This window comes from Tachypleus tridentatus, chromosome 13 (assembly GCF_004210375.1).
Source record: "Tachypleus tridentatus isolate NWPU-2018 chromosome 13, ASM421037v1, whole genome shotgun sequence".
Lineage (NCBI taxonomy): Eukaryota > Metazoa > Arthropoda > Merostomata > Xiphosura > Limulidae > Tachypleus > Tachypleus tridentatus.
The window spans coordinates 151,653,755-151,679,804 of record NC_134837.1 but is presented as its reverse complement, the minus strand read 5'-3'; the positions used below and the strand labels follow the sequence as shown (position 1 = coordinate 151,679,804).

The 26,050-nt window shown below is 29.1% G+C and overlaps 2 protein-coding genes across 5 annotated transcripts in view; one reads left to right on the top strand and one right to left on the bottom strand.

Annotated features, from left to right (window-relative positions):
* LOC143236333 (spondin-1-like) overlaps nucleotides 1–1,271 on the top strand; it is a 117,705-nt gene extending 116,434 nt beyond the window's left edge. The window contains exon 15 of the mRNA XM_076474606.1: nucleotides 648–1,271. The gene's annotated coding sequence lies outside the window, so the exon portion shown is untranslated. The remainder of the gene's footprint in view (nucleotides 1–647) is intronic.
* Nucleotides 1,272–1,339: 68 nt separating this feature from the next.
* On the bottom strand, nucleotides 1,340–26,050 carry LOC143236336 (uncharacterized). Of its 4 annotated transcripts, none has more exons than XM_076474608.1 (8): nucleotides 25,983–26,050; nucleotides 22,750–22,866; nucleotides 16,630–16,795; nucleotides 15,995–16,215; nucleotides 12,955–13,065; nucleotides 11,495–11,621; nucleotides 9,518–9,626; nucleotides 1,340–4,978 (listed from the first exon to the last, which is right to left on the bottom strand). In XM_076474608.1, the coding sequence occupies exons 1-8, from the start codon at nucleotides 26,033–26,035 to the stop codon at nucleotides 4,839–4,841; spliced, it is 1,044 nt and encodes a 347-aa protein (XP_076330723.1). In that variant the 5' UTR covers nucleotides 26,036–26,050; the 3' UTR covers nucleotides 1,340–4,838. The 4 variants fall into 4 exon arrangements, with proteins under 4 accessions (XP_076330723.1, XP_076330727.1, XP_076330724.1 ...); XM_076474612.1 differs by lacking the exon at nucleotides 25,983–26,050 and adding an exon at nucleotides 23,359–23,555; XM_076474609.1 differs by lacking the exon at nucleotides 25,983–26,050 and adding an exon at nucleotides 25,483–25,613 and having other exon boundaries at nucleotides 2,445–4,978.

The following is a 26,050-nucleotide window of genomic DNA, read 5'->3' as shown; positions in this document are numbered from 1 at the left end:
TAAATACTCGTCTTTTATTCCTTCTGGCAGCAACTGAAGGTTTGGCATATTTTTGAAATTTTGTGAGAATGTGTGTTTTTGTAAATACAGTTCACTGCGTGGTAAATTTGAGCACATCTGCTTGTTTGTTTGTTTGTTTTGGAATTTCGCACAAAGCTACTCGAGGGCTATCTGTGCTAGTCGTCCCTAATTTAGCAGTGTAAGACTAGAGGGAAGGCAGCTAGTCATCACCACCCACCGCCAACTCTTGGGCTACTCTTTTACCAACGAATAGTGGGATTGACCGTCACATTATACACCCCCACGGCTGGGAGGGCGAGCATGTTTAGCGCGAACCCGCGACCCTCGGATTACGAGTCGCACGCCTTACGCGCTAGGCCATGCCGGGCCGAGCACATCTGCAAATAACAGTTTTTGATTATTTAAGTATTTAAAATAAAACGTAAGTATGAAAAAGAAAGAAAAAACGCTCTTGCGATATTAGTCTAGATACCAGACAGTATGGAAAAATAATTACTCGAACTAATCAACTATATCATACAACATAAAAAAAATTGAGGAGCGCATTTAATTTAGAATTATGAACGGTTAGAGTTTTAAATTTAAGTAAGTAATTTTGTAATGATAAAATTCATGTTTTTTTCTAGTCAAACCCCAAGTGTTTTGATGGAAAGTTAGTTTTGGAAGTGTACCAAAGAACAGGACAGCCACTGTACATACTTATACAAGAGACGAAAAAAAAATACGTGTATTCATCATGCTATATTGTTCTTGTATTCTTTAGTCTCTACAATTCTATGTAAGCGTGTACTATCTATAATAAACAATGTATTATAATTCGTGTAAATGGCGCTTTAGATATAAGGTGCATAATAGAGTTTTTCCTACGATTAGCTGCAAAGAAACTTCTGTAGGTAAACAGTTTTCGCAGTTAGAAACTGCATTCTTAGGAAAACCTAATATAAAAGTAAATACATATCAATATAAAAATCTATGTTAAACAAGAAAGGATTTAATAGAATATTTATGCTTGTCAATTACCAATGTTTTCACCATGTTAGTTTCTTAAGATGCATGCAGTATTTACATCTAGATTTTAAAGTCGTTTGAGATGGTCCATGACCTCCATGTACACGTATTATGCATGCATTTTTGTTAAGGTGGCAATAAAGAACACTGTACGGTTTTTCTGTTTTATTAGCTGATATATGATAATACAAAAGCATCAGTAAATGTGTACAATTATACAATAAAAAGTTTCGAAGTTCAAATGAATATCTCGCTTCCTTCTGATTCCTACACTTAGTTTTTGCTGAAAATAATTTGATAAACAGAGAAAACGTAGTGTACTGACTTTTATTAAGAATTTGCTTGAAGAAACATTATTTTGTAAAACAAATTAACGTATGTAAAATTTAAAAAGCTTGTGTTTAACTTTACTGCGGTAAACAACTACCAACGATACTAAAAATAGAAATTTATATCTCCATCGGTTTAGCTCACCAAGTTGCAGCTCCACAGGAAAAATGACTAATTGCATTAATTTATTAAATACAATACAGATTAACTTCATAACGCATGATGATTTTAGAGTAATCATTTGAATTCTACTGCAAAACTGAAAAATGTCTTAAGTATCTTATATCCTGAGTCAATGTTCTAACAACAGTGCTAACATACTCAAATGAATAAACCATCCAATGGACGGTACTTTTATTTTTGATAGAAAACACCCCAGAATAATGCAAACTGAAAACTACTCATCAAAATAGGAGTATGCAAGATAGATTACATGATAACTTAGATGTTCGTTTTTCACATTCCTTCATTTTATGATGCTTTTAAGTTCTAAATTTCAGTAAAACAAATGTTATTTGAATCACACACCTCAAATCACGTAGTTTTAAACATTACACCATTTTTCATTTCATCTAATATCATCTTTCCATATTACTGAATTAGTTACCTGCAACCTCCTACTGTTTTTCACTCTGATCCCTATCTGTCCATCTTGTTTTCCTTTCTTCCCATATATTTTCATCTGCACAATTTTTGGTTATACTTTTTACTGTAAAAGTATGTGGGTATAACATTGTTAATGTTTTATAAATTGTGTGGTTCAAATTCCTGCACAATTTAATAACAAAACATTTTTTGTCCTTGCTCAACTTTGTCGTCTTTCCAATGTTGTGTATGTGGATATATACCTATCTAACTATTTGTGTTAAAGTGCATATGGTACGTACAAAATGTAGTATTACCATATAACTTATCCAAGAACAGTTATGATTATAATGCAAATATTTAAAAGGTGCATCAGTTCCAAATGTATGTACCATACTAATCAAGTATACAAAAGCATGAAAAATTAAATGAAATCAGCTAAGCTATGTAAAACATTGCTTTACCTAAAGATTACAAATTGTTGACAAAATAACAACAGATTATACAACAGTTTTTTATTTCTCTTATTCACTCTACTTCTGGTAAGCTGTAAAGTTAAGGTACACTAAATACAATTTTTATACCTTTAAACAACAGTGAGCTGCCAAGTATGATGATGAATTAGTACATACTATTGCAGTTTTAACATTTGTGCTCATATCCAAATATTAAAATGAACAAAGCCTATGTAGTAGAGTATTTAGATAGAGGCAAGACAGCCCCAGTACCTATAGAATAAAAATTATCATTGTAAAATTAAATAAGATGTTGGGCCCACCCAACCTTAAATCTGCCACTGCACCTATGTAGTGATTTTCTTCCATACAATGAACCCTTTTCCATTTGTGGGGTCATAAAATTTGAAACTGATACTGTCATTGTTCTACTTCAACTGTGTTTAATTGAAAGAAATAACCTGGGATATAGGTTTTTATTTGTCCTCAAAAATAACTGTCCTGATATTAGTAATGACAGGAAGCCTAAAAATACTTGGAAGTATTTAGTTTTATCTCATTATTACAAAACTTCTAAAAAGGTCAACACTGAAAACATTTACACACACAGTTATTGTAAAGAAGTGTAAGTTAAAATAAACTTTATTAATTGTTAGCTTAAATTATTTGGTAGATAATCAAAGGAGTTAAGAAATTCTACTTGTAAAAGTGAAATAGCCTTAATATTTTTGGAAACTGCTTAATTGTACTTTTCATGTACATAATTTCATAATCTTAACTGGCTGTGAGTTTTAACATTATGAAAAAAAAGGGTATTTTGTAATGCTTGGCCAACAGCTAGAAATAAAAAAATCAGCATGTTAAGGATATTAGTGACACCAATGCAAGATCAGTGGTACATATTTCACACCAGATGATATACAGTGCCATTTTACACTTAAACATCTACATGACAATTTGAGGGCCATATTTTATAAGAGGTAGACAAAATAAATTGATCAACAGCAATAAAAATATACTTCTCATGGGGAAACAAATTCTAAAAAAATTAAGATAATGACTTGCATTACACAGAGGACACAATCTCAGCTAGAAACAAGGTTAAACTTTGTATAAAAAAAAAGTCGCATGACTGTACAGCCAAAGAAAGGTCATCTTTATAGAGGAAAATGATAAATTGTTGGGTTTAGACATACAGTACAGAGGAAACTTCAAGCAGTGAAAGATAACCATGCTTCTTAAGAAAACTAGAAACAGTTGAGTTTGGAATATACAATAGTTACATTTTACACATCAGGAAACTGTAAAGTTAAAATAAGATTATCAGAATGCCACAAGAAAAATTTGAAACCATATGTCATATTACAAATACAAAAGGGCATCTGTAAATTGTCAAGAGTATGACACAGGGCCTCTCTCACTATGATATTTGAACAAAATAGAAACTATCATTGTTCATTGCTTAAGAAATTAATCCTTCCCTAACTTAAAGTAATCTAAGCTGTAACTACTTACCTTAGTTATATATTAAGTATACTGTTTGAGAACCAAATACTCTTTCATAATGAGGAAATGAAATATAAAAGATTAACCTAATTTAATGAGTATTTTTTAAACTATCCTCAACTGTTCTTACTTCCATCACCAATTGACATTAATCATAACAAATCTCTCTCATATGTATAAATACAACACACATTTGACAACTGTTCTCTGTACCATAACAGTTAATTACAGGACAAGGTTGTACCTTTGAATTTAAAAAAATCTACTCAAAGTTTTAAAAACATATTTTTCAAGTCAAAATGATAAGGCTCTTCAGGCTAAATGAATTGTCTCTGAGATAAGTTTGTATTATTGATGTAGCTGTTAACATTCATGATAATAGTACATTTTTTAAATCATCCTGTAAACCCAGTTTTTAAGAAATTTGCAAGAAATTCTTATTTTGTGTATTATAATAATAAAACATTTTCTGTAGAATCAAGATTGGTATAAATAAAGTAAACATTTAAAAATCTGTTTATGTTAATTGAGAGTTTTTATTAATACTTTACTTTTACACAGTTCTTGGTATAATAAAAAATATGGTTACCATGCCCATTTCAGTGGATACAAAAAAAACCTTTGATTTTTATTAGCCATTATGTGAACAAAATAGCTGTCTTGTTTGGTAAAAAATATTTATATAACAGACTGTCCAGTTTATAAATAGTAATTATCCTGTTTGAAGAATTGTTTTCTGTCAGAAAATTGTATATTGATATTAAAATTTGAGGTACAGCTTTTCTCTTTCCTGTGCATAAAATTTGTCTAATAAATTATTGTAACATACAAACATTTAACAGTGTGACAGGTTATTTCACAAATTTAAATTGCATCCTTCAGTCTTCTAGAATGAGACATTTTGCAGGATAGTACAGTACAGAACAACAAGCTTCACTGTAAAAATTCTTCAACTTCTTCCAGCTCTCGATGCCTGGCTTCTTGATGTGCCCACTGAGCCTCTGCCATAGTGGGAGTCAACTTCCATCTGTCATGATAAATTCTGTTTCCACAGTTAGGGCATTTCTTGCCACCTACAGACCAAAAAGTAAATGAAAAATTTATTACAATAAAATATGAATCTAAAGTAAATGTTACATAATGAAGAAACTAGATACATTTTCAAATTCTTTGTCACACAAAACTAAAAATACTACTAAAAAAATTCAGTTAAAATAATTTCATACGCTCTTATAGAATAAAACATGTTTTTTTTGCCTGTAACACCAGAACCTTTATTAATAATCATTCTTCTGGGCTTTGAAATTAAAGCCTTCTTTCAATAAAATATTAAACGTTTTATGGCTCAGATGATAGAACCTTTCTCATTAAAATATTAAATATGCCTACTGAATTTAACACCAAAACCTAGGATCATTAAAACATTATGTGACTAGGGTTTCACACTAAACCCTTACTTCATTACAACACTAAACATCTATCGAGCTTAATGTTCAAATATGAAACATGTTCTAGTTTTCCAAATCTTCCTACAATAAAACATAAAACTGTTTGTCCAACCATTCTAACATAACATCAAGATTTTCAAAATATTAAAACATAAAACAAGTACAATTTACCATATCTTCCCTTCACTCTAATTCAAGTGTTTCAGTTTAAATTATCCCACATTGAAACAATACACAATGTGACAGGTATAAACAAAAAATATTTTCAAATTAAAGCATAAAACTTTCCACACCATTCCTATAATCTTCACACAGTGCAAAATATAGCACCTTAAAAAATTATTAATATCTAATGGACATAAAACAGTCATTTATCACACTAAAATATTCCTAAGTTAAAATGCATGTATTTTATCTTAATAAAACTATGTTAATCTTCAATAATAAATAAATAATGTGGTTGTAAATGTAAAGCACTGCAATGAATTCATTGTTTTGTTGACCATGTACTCACTGTAAGCTTGATGATATATGTAATGATAATTTATGACTTAACCAAATATCCCTAATTTAATTTATATTGCATAAAAAAGTAATTAGTAAATAAATTTCTTTAAAAAGTTTTACATGAAAGCTGTAAAAACTTATAAATACACCAATTTAGAGAACGTGATCCCTAAAATTACATAAATTACCATCAAAATACAGGTTCACATTAACTGATGCTCTTTGGAACTTTTAGCAGTTGCATTGAAAAATGAGTTAAACTATTTTACAATAAATGTATGTTAATAAACTTAACATCAAAACTAGGTAAATAAATGAAATGTTAATCGATAATAATAAAAGGGAATGTTTGAAGGTTATGTGTGTGTGACCACCATAGCTACACAAGGAAAGAACCTATAAATCTGAAATTCTGCACCCATACTAAGTGGACTGTGAAGGGGTGCAGCTGGCTATTATTACTTACCCGTGTACATGCTTATCTTTTTAATCAAACAATTTTGTAAAAAAAAAAAGAAAAAAAGAAATAGTTCCTTATACAACTTCTAATACTTAAAAAAGCCAGTGCATTTTGGTATCAATGTATTCCAACAATGGCTTTCAATGTCATGTTGCTAACCAATCAAAGTATAACCTAGTATTGTTGTTAGTCTATGTGATGAAAATAGAATGCTCTTATTAAAATATAACAACCTAATAGAAAGGATTTAAAAAAAGTACTCAGTTCTCATTCTTGATATATTCTTTGCAAGTTCTTCAGTTTACATTCTATTAATCCTACATCAGTGTTTTAACCAATTAAAGCCTCAAACTTCATATACTGAAAAGCTAGAATGTAAAATAAGAACTTCTAACATTCATGATTTGCTAAAATATCAATATATTTAGCAAACCTAACAGAGAAGTTCTTCCCATCCATTTATTGTTTTAAAGTAACTTATTTACTCAGAACTACATCTCTTAAGTACATTTTTACAACCAATGAAAAAAGCAGATTTTGAACTATATACATCTGACATTTGTCTGTCAATTTTAAAGGAAGCAAAACCAAACTTCATTATAAAAGTTTGAAGTTTACTAAAATCATCACTTCTAATAGAAATACATTAGTTTCATTTATACCGAGTTAAAAAGTTAAGTCATTTATAGCAGTTCCGTAATGTCTTATTCTACTGAATGATAACTTTTCTTCTAAAACACATTTAAAAACTTACAAAAAATAATTTGCACTTTGATTTATTCTGAAAAATGAAAAGAGTTCAGCATGAGGGTTAGTAATCACATCTCCACATTTCCAACTACAATTTCTTCACATCATAAGTACTGGATATCATAGTTTTTGTTATTTTTCCCTCAACAGTAACTGAAATTTATGTTTTTGTAGGTATATGTATATCTGTGTATACTTATATATATATAACCATAAATTTTCAAGCTAAAACAGAACACAACACATTAAAATTAAACAAAATATGCTGCATTTTTTAAAAAAAAGATCCCAGGGTACAAACTATAATGTGGGATTATAAAATGTATCCTAGGTTTTGGAGGTGATTGAATAAGTAGGACCCACATTGCATTGGGGATACACTGCCCATCACTCTTAATATCTAGTTTGCTAGTCTCACATAAGAAGATTAGAAATTAGGAGAGCAAGACTTGGGTGCTCAAGCCCACCATGTCCCACATCTATATCACCCTTTACTGCCTGCAGACAGTTTTGGGAAAGGTGACTGCTCACTGAAGTTAAAATAAGAATAAGAAAAAGATAAACATAAAAAGATGAAAAAATGAAGATAAAATAAAAAATAAAGTACTACCACTTGAGTATATACATGTATATAATATACAGTAACTAAAATGTTACTGTGCTTGAAAAATATCAATAAGATCTACATTTATACTTTGTACACCAGTTTTACGGAACAAGTTGTCCACTGAACATATTTTATTTTTCTACTCAGCTGCAAAGTAAGACTCTCATGATATTTTCTTTTAAAGCTATGTTATGAATATATGCAACAATAAACTTAGCATGAAACATACTTTACAATTCAAATTTTAATACAAGTTTTAATTTCTTGATCTAAAAGGATATATTTAACACCTCAACCTTCACCATTCTGTATCGATTGATACACCTGCATGCCAAAAAGTCCATCTCAGATTTTTTTACTCCTATCCTTTTATCTTTCACCTTTGGTAGAAACAGCATAATAACTCATGAAAATACTTATTTTCTGAGAGAATTCCTGGTCCATATAGCAAAGTATAAACAAAAACAGAAAACATGTTTAATAAAGTAATAGAGGTTTAAACTGTGAATAAGTAATTTATAACTTCAAGGTCAAAAGGAAAAACTGTTACTCAGTAAGGTTTTGACTGTTCTTTTCATTCTTTTTAACACCTCTAAAGACTTTTGAATCAAGTATGATGTAGGTGTATAAAAATAAGATATTAACACTTTAAAATGAATTTTTTTTTTATTTCTATCATGAAATTCACCTTTCATGTATATTATTGACCCAGTAAATTCTCAGACAAATCTTTAGCACAAGCACTTCATTAAAAAAAAAAATATGATTTATACTTTAAACACTTACTAAAAGACTAAAAAATTTTGAAAGGATACATGAAGTGTATTCAAAATTATAGTGATCTTTAACTGCCCAGTATAAGTAAGGTCCAATGGACCAAGCCCACGTGTGTAGGGTTAATGGTTGTCTAAATGTCCAACACAAGTATTTTTAGGTATATAGTTTCAAACCTTAGTTATCTAACTATACAAATGGAAGAAAATCATGTTTTTTCTTAACATTGCCTATTCATTATTAGTAGATACATACTAGTTTTAAAATATTGGTAAAAACACCAGTTAAATATATTCTATATTGTTATTTGTTTGTGTTAATAAGTTTGCATGTTGCACTCAGCATCACATAGTATTGTAAAATATGAACTCTGATGACATACTGTTTTGATTGCTATTAACAATACTTGGCTAGTTGTGATTATCAAACATTTTTGCAGACGTGTAATTTATCATGACTGTGTCAAGTACATTCATTTCCAAATTATTTACTCAGTGACTGAAATACAAGTTCTAAGTATATGCATCAAAGCTATTTGCTATCTTTTTTGTCATCTGCATAAGTCAGCAGAAAGTTTAAGTTCTTTGCTTACAATAATAACATAAACATTATTATTTCAATTAAACTATTAAATCATAATGCAACAAAATATGAGGATATGATCAGTAAGGTATGCACAGAATGGCATCTATTTTCCTTACAAATTAAGTTTGCTTTAATTTTGTTATGTAGGTCACATTAGAAGGCCTAAGTAAAATAAAATGTCATAAAATGTCAGAACTTACACATAATACTTAGCTTACTGTAACTGTATGATATTCAACTCATCAAATGTATTCAAAATTTTACATTTTATATTTCAACATTTGCAAACAAGTTATGGTTTTCAATATGAAAGTCAATTCAATCATAGATTCATAGTTTTTATGCACTATAGTAAATATAGTGTTGAGCACTTGCTCTAGACAACTCTTAACAAATGAATAACAGAATAGTAATGATTATTTACCAGGAGAAGAATGATTAGGAGTACTATGAAATTACAAAGACTTTTCTTCATACTTACCATGAAAAGGTGGAGTTTTTAAATATGACAGAAGGCAGTCATAATGATAGATGTGACCACAGTATACCCGCTCAACAAATTTTGGGTTATTGGGGTCTTCAGTAACCTCCTGTAAACAATTTAAATGCTCATTACATGAAAGATATTCAACAATTTTCAGTGAAGAAAAATTGATAAAAAAAAAGTTTTAACTATAAATGTTTACTGATCTCAGAGAAACCAATGTTAAAATAACAGAAATGAAATAAAATTAATTAAATGATAAATATAATACTAAACAAGTCATATACATATAAATCAAAATTCTATAATATTTATGCAGAAGTATATAGTTATTACGCATAAATATATTGCACCTAGACTACTATTAACAAATATTTTCCTTTATCTACATAAAAATTGTGTGTTTGTACATACATGTAAAGCCACATTAATATAATCATCATCCATGTTATAATCATATATACATATACATAAATGTTGATTATATGCATAAAAAAAATTAACACAACTTTCAGTGTTTCATTCAAGTTCAACAACTAACTTACCTTTGGAAATAAATTTCAATACAGGTATCACATGCATGTTTAATAAAACTACAACTGGTGAGTTAAATTATGATTTATCTATGAGTAATAAACTTAATTTTCTCAAAATTGTTTAATTTTGAAGTGTAAGTTCAAGGGAAGCTATATAATGTAAAGAACTAAACAGTGGCCAATGACACTTTTTCTTCATTTCACCAAGCCTGTTTATAGATTTTTCTCATAGTGACTACAAAGTACATTCACATATAACAGTGTGTTACATATGAGTACTTAACTCACATAAAATAACTAACTGAAATTAATGTTTCTGACTATAACTACTTTTTATTGTTCCCCATCCAAGTAATTGAAATACTGCCTCTGATTTCTCATCATTTCTGATTAAATCAAGGTTTAAGCTTGATTAGTGCTACGTCACACAAAAACAATCAAGTAATCAAGTTCGTATTCCAAATTATTATTAATTCCAGTTGTCCAAATCACATGTGAATGTAACTGATTAGTAGAATGCAACTGATTAGAGGGGCCGATTCTAAATACACGTCATTAAATGTCACTGCTAACTGCAAGAATGGACAAAATAATCTTATAAAACCTACTTTTGTGCTAGAAATCATTATCGATAAAAGATTGTATTATAAAACACAAAGTATAATTTTCATCAAATTAAATACAACAAGCAAGTAAAGAAAAGTAAGCACCATTTTAAAGATATTTTCATTTCTGGAAAGTGAGTAATTTCAAAAGTGAATCACCCTTCTCTATAATGATAAGAAATTATAATTGTGATAATAGTGCATAATGAAAAATAATAAATGTATAACTTGAATCAAATTATAATAAAATGTGAATAAATAATAGTATTGAACAGATAGACTTTGGTAATACAAAATGAGCAGAAGTTTACATGTCAATACATGCCACAAAAAAAATTAAATATACAATACACAAAGAGTGAAAACATACTCTAAAGAAAGCATAGTGGTAATGCTATAGAATGCTATTAACTAACATAATCTGTACCACTCATTATACAGGGTGTTTGGAAAGTCACTGTGCAGTTTTGTAATCACATTTTATTCAGTCTATTTCCAGCCAGCAACTGATAGCGGTGTTTAGAAACAAAATAAGGATCCAGACCTGTATTGATGCCAATGGGGGTCACTTTCAACATTGTTTATAATTGTCAGTCATATTTACCTCCTGTATTCTATATTGAAACATGTATGTTAATAAATATATAAGTGCACAGTGACTTTCCAAACACCCTGTATATTATATATCCTGGTAAAGGAGTTTTTAATAAGTATGATTAAACTTCTTGCTTTGTATAAAAGACATTCTAACATAGTTAACTGGTTAATTAATTTCTTGTCCTTTTTGTATGGCAAATGTAGAAGTATCTACATCTATTTCTATATCAATATACCTTGGGGTCTGAGGGTAGGCATCTCTCTTTACAAACAGGACATTTCTCTTGGGGGAATCTCTTAACTTCCTTAATGAGAAAACGTATTATAGGCCAGAGAGCTGGCTTAGGTTCAAATGGAGGATCCCTATCGTGGAAAAAAAAAAACATATAAAGTAACAATTATATACATGTATATCAAGAGTCACTTTTGAGATAAGTTCAAACTTGTGATAAATAAGGCATTATTTAGATTATATTACAGAACACTCTAAGCCAGTTAACTTTAATAAATGAATGACAAATAATAACCAAAGTGTATTACTAGGACATTTTCTGAATGCATGTGAAATTAAAATAGAAGGATTTGATCTTTAGTAGTGAGAGTTACACATAAGTACACTATCACAAAATGACTTTCATTAATACCTTTGCTAACATTGAAAAATCATTTATCTAATTACTAAAATAATAAGTTTTTCTGGTCCAGACAATACTTACAAAGCTGTGAAGAAATCACTGAATAGAAATAATGATTAATAAAAAGAACTTGGGTAACATAATTGTTTCATATAATCCTTTAAAACTGAAATTACACTAATTTTGCAAAATCCACCCTTTCATAAACACAGTTTTCATTATGTACATAATTTAAGGTGATACATGATGAACACACCTCAGAGAAATATTTTTTGTGTTCAATAGCAAATAAAAAATGGAACTTCACATCCTCACATTGCCATTTATGCAGTATCTCATTCATAATGCTTCATAATGAAATTAATAACCTTTCATAAAAATAATAAGATGCAGATTAGAAAATAATACATATACTGAGCATGATATACTAAATATTTCAATCTTGTTACAACTATTCATGTGTGACAAGATTTGACGTTTATTACACACCAACAACCAATCATGTTTGGTTATATTTAATCATTTTCAACAACACGTTTTCCGAGACAAAATACTAATGCTATAAACTGAAACATACTAGTTCACAAACTTAACTACAAAGTTAGTCTTAAATGCTAATTTTAATGAAAATGTAAAAAAGTGAATATAACAATGTGAACTACATTATCATTAGCTTCTCTAATTATTTTCCAACATCACTAAAGATGTTACTTTATTGTTCTGTTTTTAATTGTAAGCCTAAGGTCATGATTTAATCAACATATTACTTACTTAAAGCATTCATTGTGTTTATTTTTTTAAATAAAATACTAGTAACTAATTTAAGTCTAAATTAGATTAAAACAGATTGTACCAACTAACAATCTACAAAAGTTTTGGATTATCTCTGCTATAGAGCAAAGAAGTAATAAAACACACTATAGTATTCAAACTTATAAAAAAGAATCAACAAAACTTCAGTTAGAATTTTTTTTTTACTATTAAAATAAAACATGTTTCTATAACATATTATGAAACTTCCTCAGAACTTGAAAGCATCATAACTCAAAGCAAAAACTTACTTTGGTTTTCTATTTAGTGGTGGCTGAATGCACTGTCTTGAAATTTCTGAAGACTGTCCACAAAAAAACTTGGTAAAAATATTTGGAAAATTGGAATCTTTTAATTCAATCCTGAAATAAGTTATAGAATGATTTTTCTAAGGACTATATGACATATGATAGAGAATAGAATAAGATGTTAGTAGAAAGAAAAACAAACAAGATATCTTGTTTACACATTTGTATAAAAATTTCAAAATCACACACATCAATACTTGTATTTCTAAAGATTCATTGACAATTTTTAAACACTATTTATTGAACTCAAATCACAGCAAGTTTTTGAAACATTTCTCATTAAAATTTGGAAATGATTCATGAGATAGCATGTTTGCTTACTGATTGAGGTAATTAAATATGCATGAAGTGCAGGTACTTATTAACTGGCTGAAATTTAACATCAAAATTTAAATTAAAACCAGTCTTGCTTCTTTCTTCTTCTACATTGTATGTAAGTAGTAATTACCAAACATGAAAGTGTACAAAAGTTATACATCAAAATACTTCTAATAGAGTTAAAAAATTTTCAGCAATTATTTTACCTCCAGGACTCTGATTACATCATGCATATATTGAAAACTTGTAACAAACTCATAATCTTGCAGTTTAGTTTTCACTAAAACACAGAGTACATTTGTTTTAGCAATTTACAGTTATTACAATAGTGCAAATTTCTTAGTTGTTTACAATTCTTCCCACTGACAGTTTCTTGTTCAAACAATTTAATGCTACATTGACAGTACTGTCAAATATTTCATATAAAATGTATAAATACCTTATTATCATCAAAATAAGAAACAACTCGCACATCAATCAAGCACACAACTAGTTTGAACTTTAAGGTTACATAACAATAACAGCTAAGTGAAGAGTTATTTCACTGTTAATAAAACTATTCATAATGTTCAATGATGAGCAAGACAATTAATAAACATTATAAAACAACAATTAATGTCAATATTTCAAACAAAATTAAAGCTGAGTTCAGACAGTGTTGTTCATAAATGCTATAACTGTATATGCAAGTAATTAAATATCTACTTTTGTTTCTTTCTTAATGTTTAATTTATTTTTCCTTTTTTTTTTTTTACAAACAAGCATCAGTATTGTTGTTCAATTTCATCTAGTAACTGTCTTGTGCATTGCCAAATATTTAACTGTCACCTAGTGACAAACACTGCTGAAACTAGTTGTGTCACATATATATGCATTCCAGCAATCCCCACCAGAATAAACTTTACCAGACAATTTACAGTTCCTACTAAAGTATACTTTACTTTCAGGGTTTACAGATCCCATTTGAGTATACCTTACATGGTAATTTACGACACGTTATTTTGGAATTTAAACGTTTTCACTGTGGTATACTTTTTTATATAACAGTTCAACAGTTTTGATTATGGTATATTCTCACTAAAGTATACGTAATTGTGAAACTGTCAGTACAATAAGTTTTTTCTAGTAACTTAAAGATTTCTACTAAGAAGATATATTATCTGCATTTAGTTCATTTCTTATTCTCACAACTATATACATTTATTCTGATAGCTGACAGTTCTCATTTATTAAAATAATTTTCATTATATTATAAATTTATTGTTTTATCTTTTTGCTAAAGTACAAGTTTTTCTGGTATTTCAGTTCACTTTAACTCTTAAATCCTCTTTTCTGTACTTTTGTTCTTAGTTTAGTTCTATTTATATCACATTTAATTTAATAATTTAGAGTCTTGCTAACTTAATTATTTCTTTTGTTAAGTTATACTTCTTACTTTCTTTGTTCTAGTTTTTGAAGTTTCCTTTGCACAGAACCCCCTTGTGTTTTTAGTCTACAGATCATTCTAGGGTAGACTTTTATTTTTGTAGCTTAAAATGTATTTTTCAGTATTCCTTTTAGTTAAGATGGTTAAAACCTTACTGTTTAATTTTCAAGTGATTTTTAAATTATTGTACAATATTTTTAGACAGAGGTTTTAAAACATTTTATAAACAGTATTTTTGTTCCAGTAGTTTAAATTATTTCCTGTTCCTTTACAGTTTTTTTTCTTTTTTTACTCTGCTTCTCAAGAGTTAGGTGAAGAGAATAGTACTAATGAAAATAAATTTGTTACATATCATACACTTTTCCCATCATTCTAATGAAAAATACAGTCTTATAAAAGCCTTTTTACTCTATTTAAAATGTAAGCATTACAAAACGTAATTTAAGGAGCTAATTATGGAACTCTGAAACACCAACAAGGGATAAATTTTTATATTTCTGATGATGCTATAAAAATTATTTCAAGCCTCAAGAATTTCATAAAAACTTACTTTTAATTCATTTTCCATTAAAATAACTTTAATCTTTCATTTTTATTATTTAATAAAAACTGTCTTAATCCCCTGGCTTACTGCACCATCTTCCTTTGTCCCAAATTTTTGTATTCAATTTGCAATATCTAATTCAAGCTAATAAAAAAGTATCAAATAATCTTGTCTTCATTTGTTTTTTTGGTAAAACAAATATCAGCAATTGTTTGAAAAATATAAAAATACTGATAATTCTCATAAAATGTATTTTCTAAGGAGTTTCCTGAACTATAAAATAGGAGTAATTATATACCACAGAAATCAACAAGTAGTTTTCACATATCCAGGAAACATTTGTAGTTAAATCCCTCATTAAATGACAAGTTTTAGGCAGATTGGAAAAAAACACCAAAAACAATTACTACTAATGACTATAAAGAAACAAGTAAAATTAATATACAAGTATTTAATTACATCTTCCTCAGTTATTATTTCACACCTCCAATTGTAACTTGAAAGTTGCCATCTTTAAATATCACATTTTTCCTTGAAAACAAAAATCAATGCATTCAAAACTGAATAAATAACGTTTTTTTTTTAATTTTATACCATAAAAGATTCATATTTTAACCATCTTTAACAAAGTTTTTTTTTATTACATGATTAAAAACATCCCCATAACCTGCAGGTTCTGGCTATGATATACTAACCTTATCTGTTCTTCAGGATAGTGGTGAGGAACTATAAATTTTACAACTATTCTGTATGCCTCCTGGGTTATTTGAAGATAAAGAGAAGAAGATTTCTGTTTTAATTTCAGGTCATCATTTTCACTGATTAACTCTTTCTTGATAGAAGCAATTTCTTCACTACAAACACACAGAGGGTTTTCATCTATGAAGCTGCTGACAAATTTTAAAATCCTAAGAATCTATAAGCAACAAAAAAAAAACAAACATGATATATATTTATATATAGTTAATGAGTTTTAAATTCCTATAGTTTTAGTGAGCATAGAGCAATTCTTGTTGCAATTTCAAACCGTCTAAAAATGATACATTACAGAAATATAGGTAAAAAACATTAATTATGATGGATAATTTAGAATATAAAATTATATTTTAACCTTGATGTCTTCCATAAAAATATTTATCAACCTACAAAATAATCATTATGCAGATTCAAAATTAAACATTATTTGAGGTGATATATGTTCAAAGCTTTGTCATTATTATAGTCCTAAGAAATTCAACACCACCCTTTAACATTTACAAAGTACACAGTCAATGATTTTGCTTTCTAACCAATAGACCACATGTGACATTGGTGACCATGCAACACTCACCTGTGGCTTTCCAAGGTACTTTTTACACTCCTGTTCACATACTTTACACAGACCATCTAATAACCTGGTTGCAAGTGTTTTACTCTTGAATTCTATAATCAGAGGCTGTTCAGGGTAGTTGTCTGGGAACTGAATACAAGCTGTTAACTGCTTGAACTTTGTCCGTCTGAAGAATTATATACTAAAATTATTTCAAAATTGCATACTAAGATGGCAGCTTTCAAACAATTTTCCTAAAAAAAATCATCAAAAATAATCTAATTTCTCATGTATTAAGTAAAACATCAAAAGAAATATATCAACATGGTTACCACTTATCTCATTTTCAATAAGATATTTTACCAGCAAGTAGCTCTATTAGGAGAGACTGAATTGCACTTTTTTTCAGTAACTGTTCACTACACGTAGCATAATTATCTAAATTTTGCAACTTACATTTACCTCCAAATAAAATAAGGCAGGTTTTATACTGACATAACAAATGGAACTACACATAACCTTAAATAAGAATTTCAATAAATATTAAACAGAAAATAAATTAGAAGAGAGAGTAAAACACTAGAGCACCTATAAGTTGCTATTTCATTTAATCTTTCTATATTTTTCATTGTGTCCACTAAAAATGTCCATTATACAGTTTTGCATCCATTTGCTTGTCATTTATGTTTCACAGGAGAATATACAGAATATAATGCTATATAACGAGAAAATAATTTTTAATCTCAGTTTTTAATCTGTTGTTTATAAATGGAGTTGCATTAATTCATAATATAATTACCTCTTTTTCTTTATTAGTAACTTTAGATTTATATTATTGATACTTGGTAACTAACTAAGCTCACATTAGTTACAAAACAAAGTGCACATACATGAATATATATATTAATCTACTAATGTCGATGTTCAAAATAAAACCAATTATGGTTGTCTGTAATAAACTATATTTGTCCACACTTGAATGAACAAGTTAGTTAAATAATAAAAATTAAAAATTTTGTGTTACTTTATCCTGTAACAAATATCACACTAGAAGGCTCAACTAATGTTATTAAAGAACTTCACAAGCAGAATATGACCCATTTCTTTCTGTCATACTTGGATGTCTACTTTGATAGGAACTGTGGAACATTCTTTTACATTTGTTTTTGTCATACTTGTGATTGGCATCCATTTTCAAAGACTTCATACTTACTTGACTCACTTTAGACACAAAATTTAAAACAAAATATCAAAACTTGCTTAGCCATTCCAGATACACAATATAAATTGAAAATGGTATGCAAGTCAAATGTATCAACATGTGCAAAACATACATGGCAAAACAACCTTGGCATTATTCAAAATCTCTTCAGTGGTGATCCATTATTTGTCATAAATTGTGACATTTTCAAAAAGTTATAATGAAAACCCTTAATGGTAAACAATATAAGTGGTTTGATGATCATAACCATGTGGAAATCACAACACCGTGCATGCAGACATGCAACTCATAACTCATAAAGTACTATGACAAAAAAAATTGTATTATTGTTATTACATGTAGTAATTATAGCATGAAAAAAGCATAATTTATATTTTTTTCCTAATTTCTTTATAGTTACAAGGTTAAAATAATACTGTATTATGTTAATAAACTTTCTAACTTTATTATTATTTATTCCCTAATAGTTTACACACACTGATAAAGTTATAATTATCATAAGTATAAATACAATACTTAAGACTCCAATACTGTGTAAACATGCTTATGAACATGTTACAATTATTTCCATTTTCTGGCAGTTTATTTAGGGTAATTCATAAATAATAATAACAAAAATTCATATTTTCATTTCTGCATAGCTACAAAGTTTTACCTGTAAACAAGTTACCTCTCAATTTTCTTTTAAGTATTTTTCTATCAATCCATATAAATAACTATTTTCATTGTAAAAAATGAATCACTACTGTGGAAAGCATGGAAAAGTGAAACACTGTTACTTGTTAACAAAATACTGCTTTATGTTAATAAATTTTCTAATTTTATTCTTATTTATTTGCTAATAGTTTTCAAACTTTGATAAAGTTATAATTATCATAAATTTACTTTACAAGAATAAACTGCAAAATTATAAGTACAATACTCTGATACCACATCAAGTGGTCAGATCATTTACTAATGAAACACAACTTAGAAAAAAGTTTAAATATTATTAAATAGATCAAGAAATTGGCTATCATATTATAGTAAATATATCTGATTTACAAGTTGTTTCTATAATTTCTGTAAAGTTATAATTAATTTTTTTCTAAATTTAAAATACATTTCTGATAGTTACTTCCTCTTACAAAAATAGCTATTCTCATTCAATGCTGCCCTCTATATGCAAAAAACATTATGCATGCCACAAGCCTTTTATCTCCCCTCAATTAGAATTCATCAATTCCAATACATCTCTCAAGCAGATCACCTTGTCACAACCATCCACCAAAGATAATGCACCATAATCTCCTGATTCCCATGGCTCCCTTTGTTCAATTCTGCTGAACTATCACCTTGATTTTTGGCAGAAAATGGAAGTACTGGTTTTCAGTGGAAAGGGAAAGCAGAAATGTGAAAAGATGTAAGTACCTATTGGATATATATTTCAGCACAGAAAAATTATAACTTCCAATATATTACATTACCTACTTTTACTAACATAAACAACTAGAATCCCACATTGATTAAATGGAAAGACTAGTGCAAGGGAAAGAAAGAAAAATCCTTCAGAAACATCCAAAGAGCACTCCCTATGATAAGAAAGTCAGATTCTTAGGTCTTATGAAGGAGACCACACTACTTCTGAACAAAGTATACTCTTCACCCATCATATAAAGATGTTGCACATATGGACAGAAAAACAGAGGAGTATTCCAACTGGAAGAAAACTAAGATTGGATAGTGATCTGAACTATACAATACTTATGAAACTCTACTGCAGAAAATATAAAAATGGGTACAATTAAAAGGATGTGTCCTAGGTATAAAATAGCTAAGATATGACTCGAGCTCTCACTGCAACGAAACTCACTAGGAAGTCACCAATACTAACAGCAACATGCCCGTCTACATTGAATAATACAATGAGATGAGAACTCCAAGGATAGAGGAGCAAAAAAAGGCTGAAAATGGCTAGGATAGGAAACTGGAATAGGAGCTTATCTTGGCTTAACTGCAATAAACATGTTATCAATGAGGAAAGAGTATAATGTTGATGCTCAGATTCCATATGTGATTCCAATGTCTGAGGTACATGCTTGAAAACATACTGCCAAAGACAAGGGGTCATACATAAATCCTAAAGATAAGGGGGCAGCAAACAAATCTCAACCTAGAAGATCCCAACAACAGAGAAGCCACATATGTAAAGTGAGAGCTGAAGACAATAATCTAGCCAATGTGGGAGAAATAAAGGTCTCAGTGAATCAGAAAGGAGAAAGGTAACAGATAAATATCATAGAAGGGAAGTAGGGATAAGATGAAGGCACAAACACTGGGCATGGGTTAAATGCACAAGTAAATCAAGGACTGTCCCACATACACAAGCACAGGTAAAATCAACCTCAACTATTGAAAGTCAAGAAACAGACAGCCTGAAAATAAGCTAATGCAAAGCAATATGTAGCACACTAAAAGTAGAGGTATGCTGATCCCTTCAATCAATTGTGAAGCAAGTTGCTTGGCACGAACCCTAATAGCTGGGTAAGGTGGGAAAACTAAATATGGAGACGAATAACTATCATCCAACAAAAAAGGACAGGAATCACAGGAAATCAGGGAAATGGATGAACCACAACATACTTGAAAAATCAATTCTAAACAAATGCAGAATTAGGCCTAGTTGATTCTGCAAGGAGGCACAGGAAGACACTGCAAAATGCAGTGGTGGAAAAAAAAATGCATGTTGGACTTGCTCAGAAGGAAGAGGAACATGTTTAGGAGAATGGGGTTGACCCATGTAAGAATTAATCTCATGGCAGTGGTAATATGATCTTTAGAATTCACTGTAGAAATATATGTCCATATTGGTCTATACATTCCTTGGGACTCAGCACATGAAACAAAACAAAAACTCAACATACTAAGAAACCAAATAAACATAGCCATAAAACAATGCTCACCAGATAAAATTAATGACAAATTAGAAAAAATAAAAAAAATACTTCATCAACATCAATAAGTTTCCTCCACAAACCATAGAAAACATTATACACACACACCTAGACAAAAAGCAAAATCAGCTAACAAAAGTAAATATATCCCACAAATTAAAAAATCATGAAACCATATATTGCTGCATGTCATATATTTTCAACATCAGCAGAAAAATAACCAACATTTGGCAAAAACTAGTAACAAAATATGACATTCCAGTTATTACCAAAACCAGGCACAAAACTAAGGTCTATACTGTGTAAAAACTACACTGAAAAACACCACACCAACATTATTTATAATATACAATGTGATAACTGCCACGACTTCTATATTTGAGAAACAAATAGAAAAATGTAAACCAGATTCAAAGAACACAAAAAGTCACCTTCACATGTTTTCAAACACTGCAAATCAAATAAACACAACATAACCATAGAAAACACCCAAATACTAAATAAAGAAACAATCATAAACAAATGCAGAATTGAAGAAGCCTTACTTATACAACAACAAGCCCAAAATAAACCAATACAAAGAAGCACCTTTATACCTATCTTAATAAATATAATCAAATATCTAAGCACACCCTCTACATTCATACACTCAGTTACACAACCCCCTTCAAACGTGTGGTGAGCTATCAGTCAGCTACCTCTTTCTTTCTTTGTGAACCTGACAATGACCAAAGAAAGTTTAAACGTTGTTCGCTCCTCTACACAAAAATTTTCTCAACCCAAACCAGCCATTTTTACATAAATATTTCACTCACCAGTGACAGTAAATGTTCTCTTTATTTAATAATCAATTTATTTTATTCACAGAAGATTAATGTAGGATTACTGTGTATTTCAAAAACAAGTGTAATAAAAAGTGCATGGTAGTATTTGATCAGCATCAGAAATTCATTCACAAGGTATAAAATATCCAAATTAGGTTTAATGGAATTGATGACAAGGCATTTTTTAGAAAAAAAAATCAGTTTTTTTCACCAAATGCACAAACTGAAACCTATAGAAGTTGATCAAATGAAACCAAAAGTAATCCAAAAATTACTTTAAAATAACCAAAATAAAGTGAACACAAATAAGAACATTAATACCACACACTAGTTAGAACAAACTCAGTAATCCACTGAAATGCATCCAACTGGAGTGACAATGTTTTGAAAGCCTACAAAGACCTCGTATATTTTTTTGTTGGCATTTCTTACATGGTAGTGATGCCTCATTTAAGACACACTGTTAGCTTAAGTTTGTAATATGTGCACTCAAAAATAACTTTGAAACTAATTTGTTTCTTCCTAAAATAATGTCAAATCCACTTCATAGTTTGGACTTTAATGTAATTTTTCACACAATGTAGCAATCCATAATTCTAAAAAACCATCATCTTAAATAAGTACTCAATCAATGAAAAGATCAAACATGACATAGAAGTTCCTATGTTGAAAGACATACCTATACACTTCTAGATAATTCTCAATCAATCATCTTTCTTTCTACTTCTGGAATATTTTAACCACTAATTACTTTCTTTGTAACCAATCACAATTTAAGATTAATGCAGTCTTTCCTTTGTGGTTGGAATAAAGAACAAAAAAAATTATCTACAAGTTTCTAAAGTGCAAAACACTACAAACTGCTAAGTTTTTGCAAGCATTCTGTTACACACACTTGACTTGAAAAGTTCTAGAGACCCAAAATCTAAGAGCAGAGGATTTGGTATATATGAAAACATAAAAACTACATTAAATTTCTTTCAAGCAAACATACTAAAAATAGCTGCCAACTAACCTACAGACAGTCACAAAAATAATGTTAATGCATAAAACTGCAAGAATTATCCTAAAAACTTATACAAAATTGGAAAATTTTCTGGGAATATACCTTCAGTCACATTCCTAGTTAAATAACAAAAACTTAAATAAAAATAGTCTTTACTTGATCTCCACTCTGACCATGGACGGAACACAGGTAACAACTTTACTTCCTTCTATTTGATCTTCACAATGGCTTTTAACATCTTGAAGTTCACTGGTAATTAGTGACATGATGTTACTGAAAAATATCAGAATCACTATTATAGTTTTGTATTTCACAACAGTTATTAACTTAATTCATTAATACATTCATGTAATACACATATATTATATGTGAAATTATTTTTCTCCAGTTACAGTTTACAGCTACAATATACAACTTTATCAGACTTCTGACTTAGTGTGAAGTTTTCTGAAGAAAGCATGATTTGTGATATCCATGTTATTACTACCACTAGTTTCCTATTTCCCTCAAATAAATTGAAGTAATTAAAGTTAAACATAACATTTCATATCTTTGGTCACTTAGTAATACTGTCCATGATCTCCTAAATTAAAAAAATATTCTCCATAAAACTGGTCTTTTCTAGAATATAATATCAAGTTTTAAAATATTTTGATTAAATGATAGCTATTGAAATTAAAAATTAGTTACTGTTAGCAAGTTAGATACTACTGATACTATTAAAATTAAGAGTTGTTAAAAGTATTCCCGAGGTTACAATTTTACCTAGTAATGCAACCACAATCTTCACAAAGGACAAACAATAGTAAAGCAAGTAGTTATAATCCAAGTGTTTCATATGAAGCAAGATGCCTTCCTGTGGTAACTTGCATAACTATTGCCACTTAAATCCATGAAAACTGATAATGGAGCAGTGATGTTCCACTTATGCATAATGAATACATACCTATAACACAAACTGTCAAACAACAATCAAATTTTAACTTCATTTTTCTCAAAAGCAACATTTTCATGGTCTAAACATAGTAACTCTCTAGAATAACAAAATATTTATGCTTGAAATTTTACACATAAAATCTTTGTACTATTTCTTCCTATACAGACTACAGAAAACTTTATCAGATGTTGCATGTTTATAATGAACATTATTAATTATTATACAACCATCAATTACATAGTTACATGATATGTCTTGAAATATGAGGTTTACAACCATGTTGATAGTTTATATTGTAGAAATAATTCTCAAACATCCCTCAAATTTGAACAATGTATTAAGTAGTTATGATGGTAAAAAGAGATTTTTATAAGTATAAGGTCATTACTATAAAAATAAATCTCATTTCAATCATTTTAATCCAGGCAGGGAGCAAATGTTTATACATTACCTTGTATTGCTGTTGTCAGTAATTCATTTCATGTAATACTGACAACAGCAGTATTTGATTTAGCATACACTTTTTTATGCTGTCACATTTCCTCAAACTTTTTCATACTTTTGGACAAAAATAAATTGTATGCATCACCAAACAGTACAGCCTGAAACCAGACATGTGGTTTGATGAAAAATGAGGAAACAGAAGAGTAAAAAGAAAGAGTTAATCGTGTAACAACACAAACAAAACATGAAGTTTTTCCATTAATTAATAGAACAATGACAATACTGATAGTACAAGTGTGACATAAAGTTCAAACTAATAATAATTTGTTTCAACAACTTTAGATAGTGCCACATTTTTAGTCAACACTTAGATAAAGAGATTAGACTTGTGACCTTGTAAGCAATATACATATACAGCCAGAATTCACCAGAATTAAAAACAAAAAAGACTTCATATCTCACTACGTAGCACAGTAACCAGAATGAAAAATGATTTTGAAAGAATAGGAAAGACTGTATAGTGCTTTTACAGAGCTTCTATTACATGTTCAACATGAATTTGATCAGAAGATATTTGACTTGTTACTGATGCAACTGAATACACAACTCTTCACCATGTTTGCAAGTTTAGAACAATACATCACTAAAAACAAAATAGTCATTACACATACAAATATAGACAGCAGACAAGTATATGAAATGAATAGGATTTTCCCTTCATCATAATATTTGCTTCACTTTTGCCTCAGTTGTTTAGCAGACCTTGCACTGTGGGAGGGCAAAGTTCCTAGAAATGACTGACCTCAAAAATAATAATTATTGCATTGAATTATTCTTGATTAATACACGACATTATTCCATAACATACAATGTTGCTTGCTTTCATATGGCATCTTACCACATGATATCCCATACAAATTATTGTTGAATTTACTGTAAAAAAAGTGCAAATTGTACAATGTAACTATATTTTTGCCAATATTAATAACATTTCCATTTTCCGAGTATTGATACTATCTATCGCTAACGTTAAAAACTTGTATCTCAGAACGGCTGGTATTAATAATAGTTTTTTCTGTAAATTATGGATAATGTTTGTACACTGGTTAAAGTAGTAACAATCTTCCGACTAGTCTAATATCTGGGCAGTATTACGATAAATTTAAGATACGCAAGTAGTAAGAATTAGTACTATAACAAAATATCTAAGTTACTATTGATATTACTTGTGGCATTACCAGTAGCAATGTTAACAGTAATTAATATTATTAAAGGCATACTATATTAAATAATATTAGTTGGAGTACTAGTACCACTAGTAGTAGTACTAATCTACGTACAAGTTCTTACTTTTTAATTTTAAGTTTGTTTTCCTTATATAACTTCTCCCGCAAATAAACTGTAAGTTGAAGTGAAAGTTGAGGATTTGGTAAATCATACAGTCTGCACTTCAAATCAAACCTATATATATAATAATTAATACTATTTTATAATGGCACACTGATTACCTGTTTCTCTCTTGCTGCGATCTGAAGCTAGTACCGCCATCATAAAAGATATTTCGATAAATTAAATAATAAATATAATTATGATATCATCCATTTTTGAGAACTTAAATTTCATATAATGTCTATTAATTAAATATTATAATATTATGTATTACCTACTATATTATGAAAGGATTGTCGGGAGTTAAAGTATTAATTTACTTTTTTGTATCTCAGAATGGCTGGTATTAATAGTAGATTTTTTTTTCTGTAAATTATGGATAATGTTTGTACACTGGTTAAAATTCTTCGATAGTGTTATCTTCAGAAAATTAGGGATTTGTTTTCCTTCCTGCACTGTTGGATGAAATAAATGTCATTTCTTCCATTGATGATATTTTTATTTAAGTTTCTTAGTTTCTTCAGGATTACACGATCGTGTACGGTTAACATTGACGTAATGTAGATAAGTTCAGGCATAATGGAGTTTAAACAGATACAAAGAAACACAAAATACTTACACTTCTGTATAATCGCCGTGGTGAGGTAATTCTTGATGACGAGAAACCCACATGAAATAAAAATGTAT

Excerpts from the sequence above, each read along its gene's own strand:
- LOC143236336 (XM_076474608.1), bottom strand. The coding sequence starts at position 26,035 with ATGTGGGTTTCTCGTCATCAAGAATTACCTCACCACGGCGATTATACA. Across the intron at positions 11,622-12,954 it reads CCACTAAATAGAAAACCAAA|GGATCCTCCATTTGAACCTA; the intron begins GTAAGTTTTTGC and ends TTTCCACGATAG. Across the intron at positions 9,627-11,494 it reads GCCTACCCTCAGACCCCAAG|GAGGTTACTGAAGACCCCAA; the intron begins GTATATTGATAT and ends AATTGTTTACAG.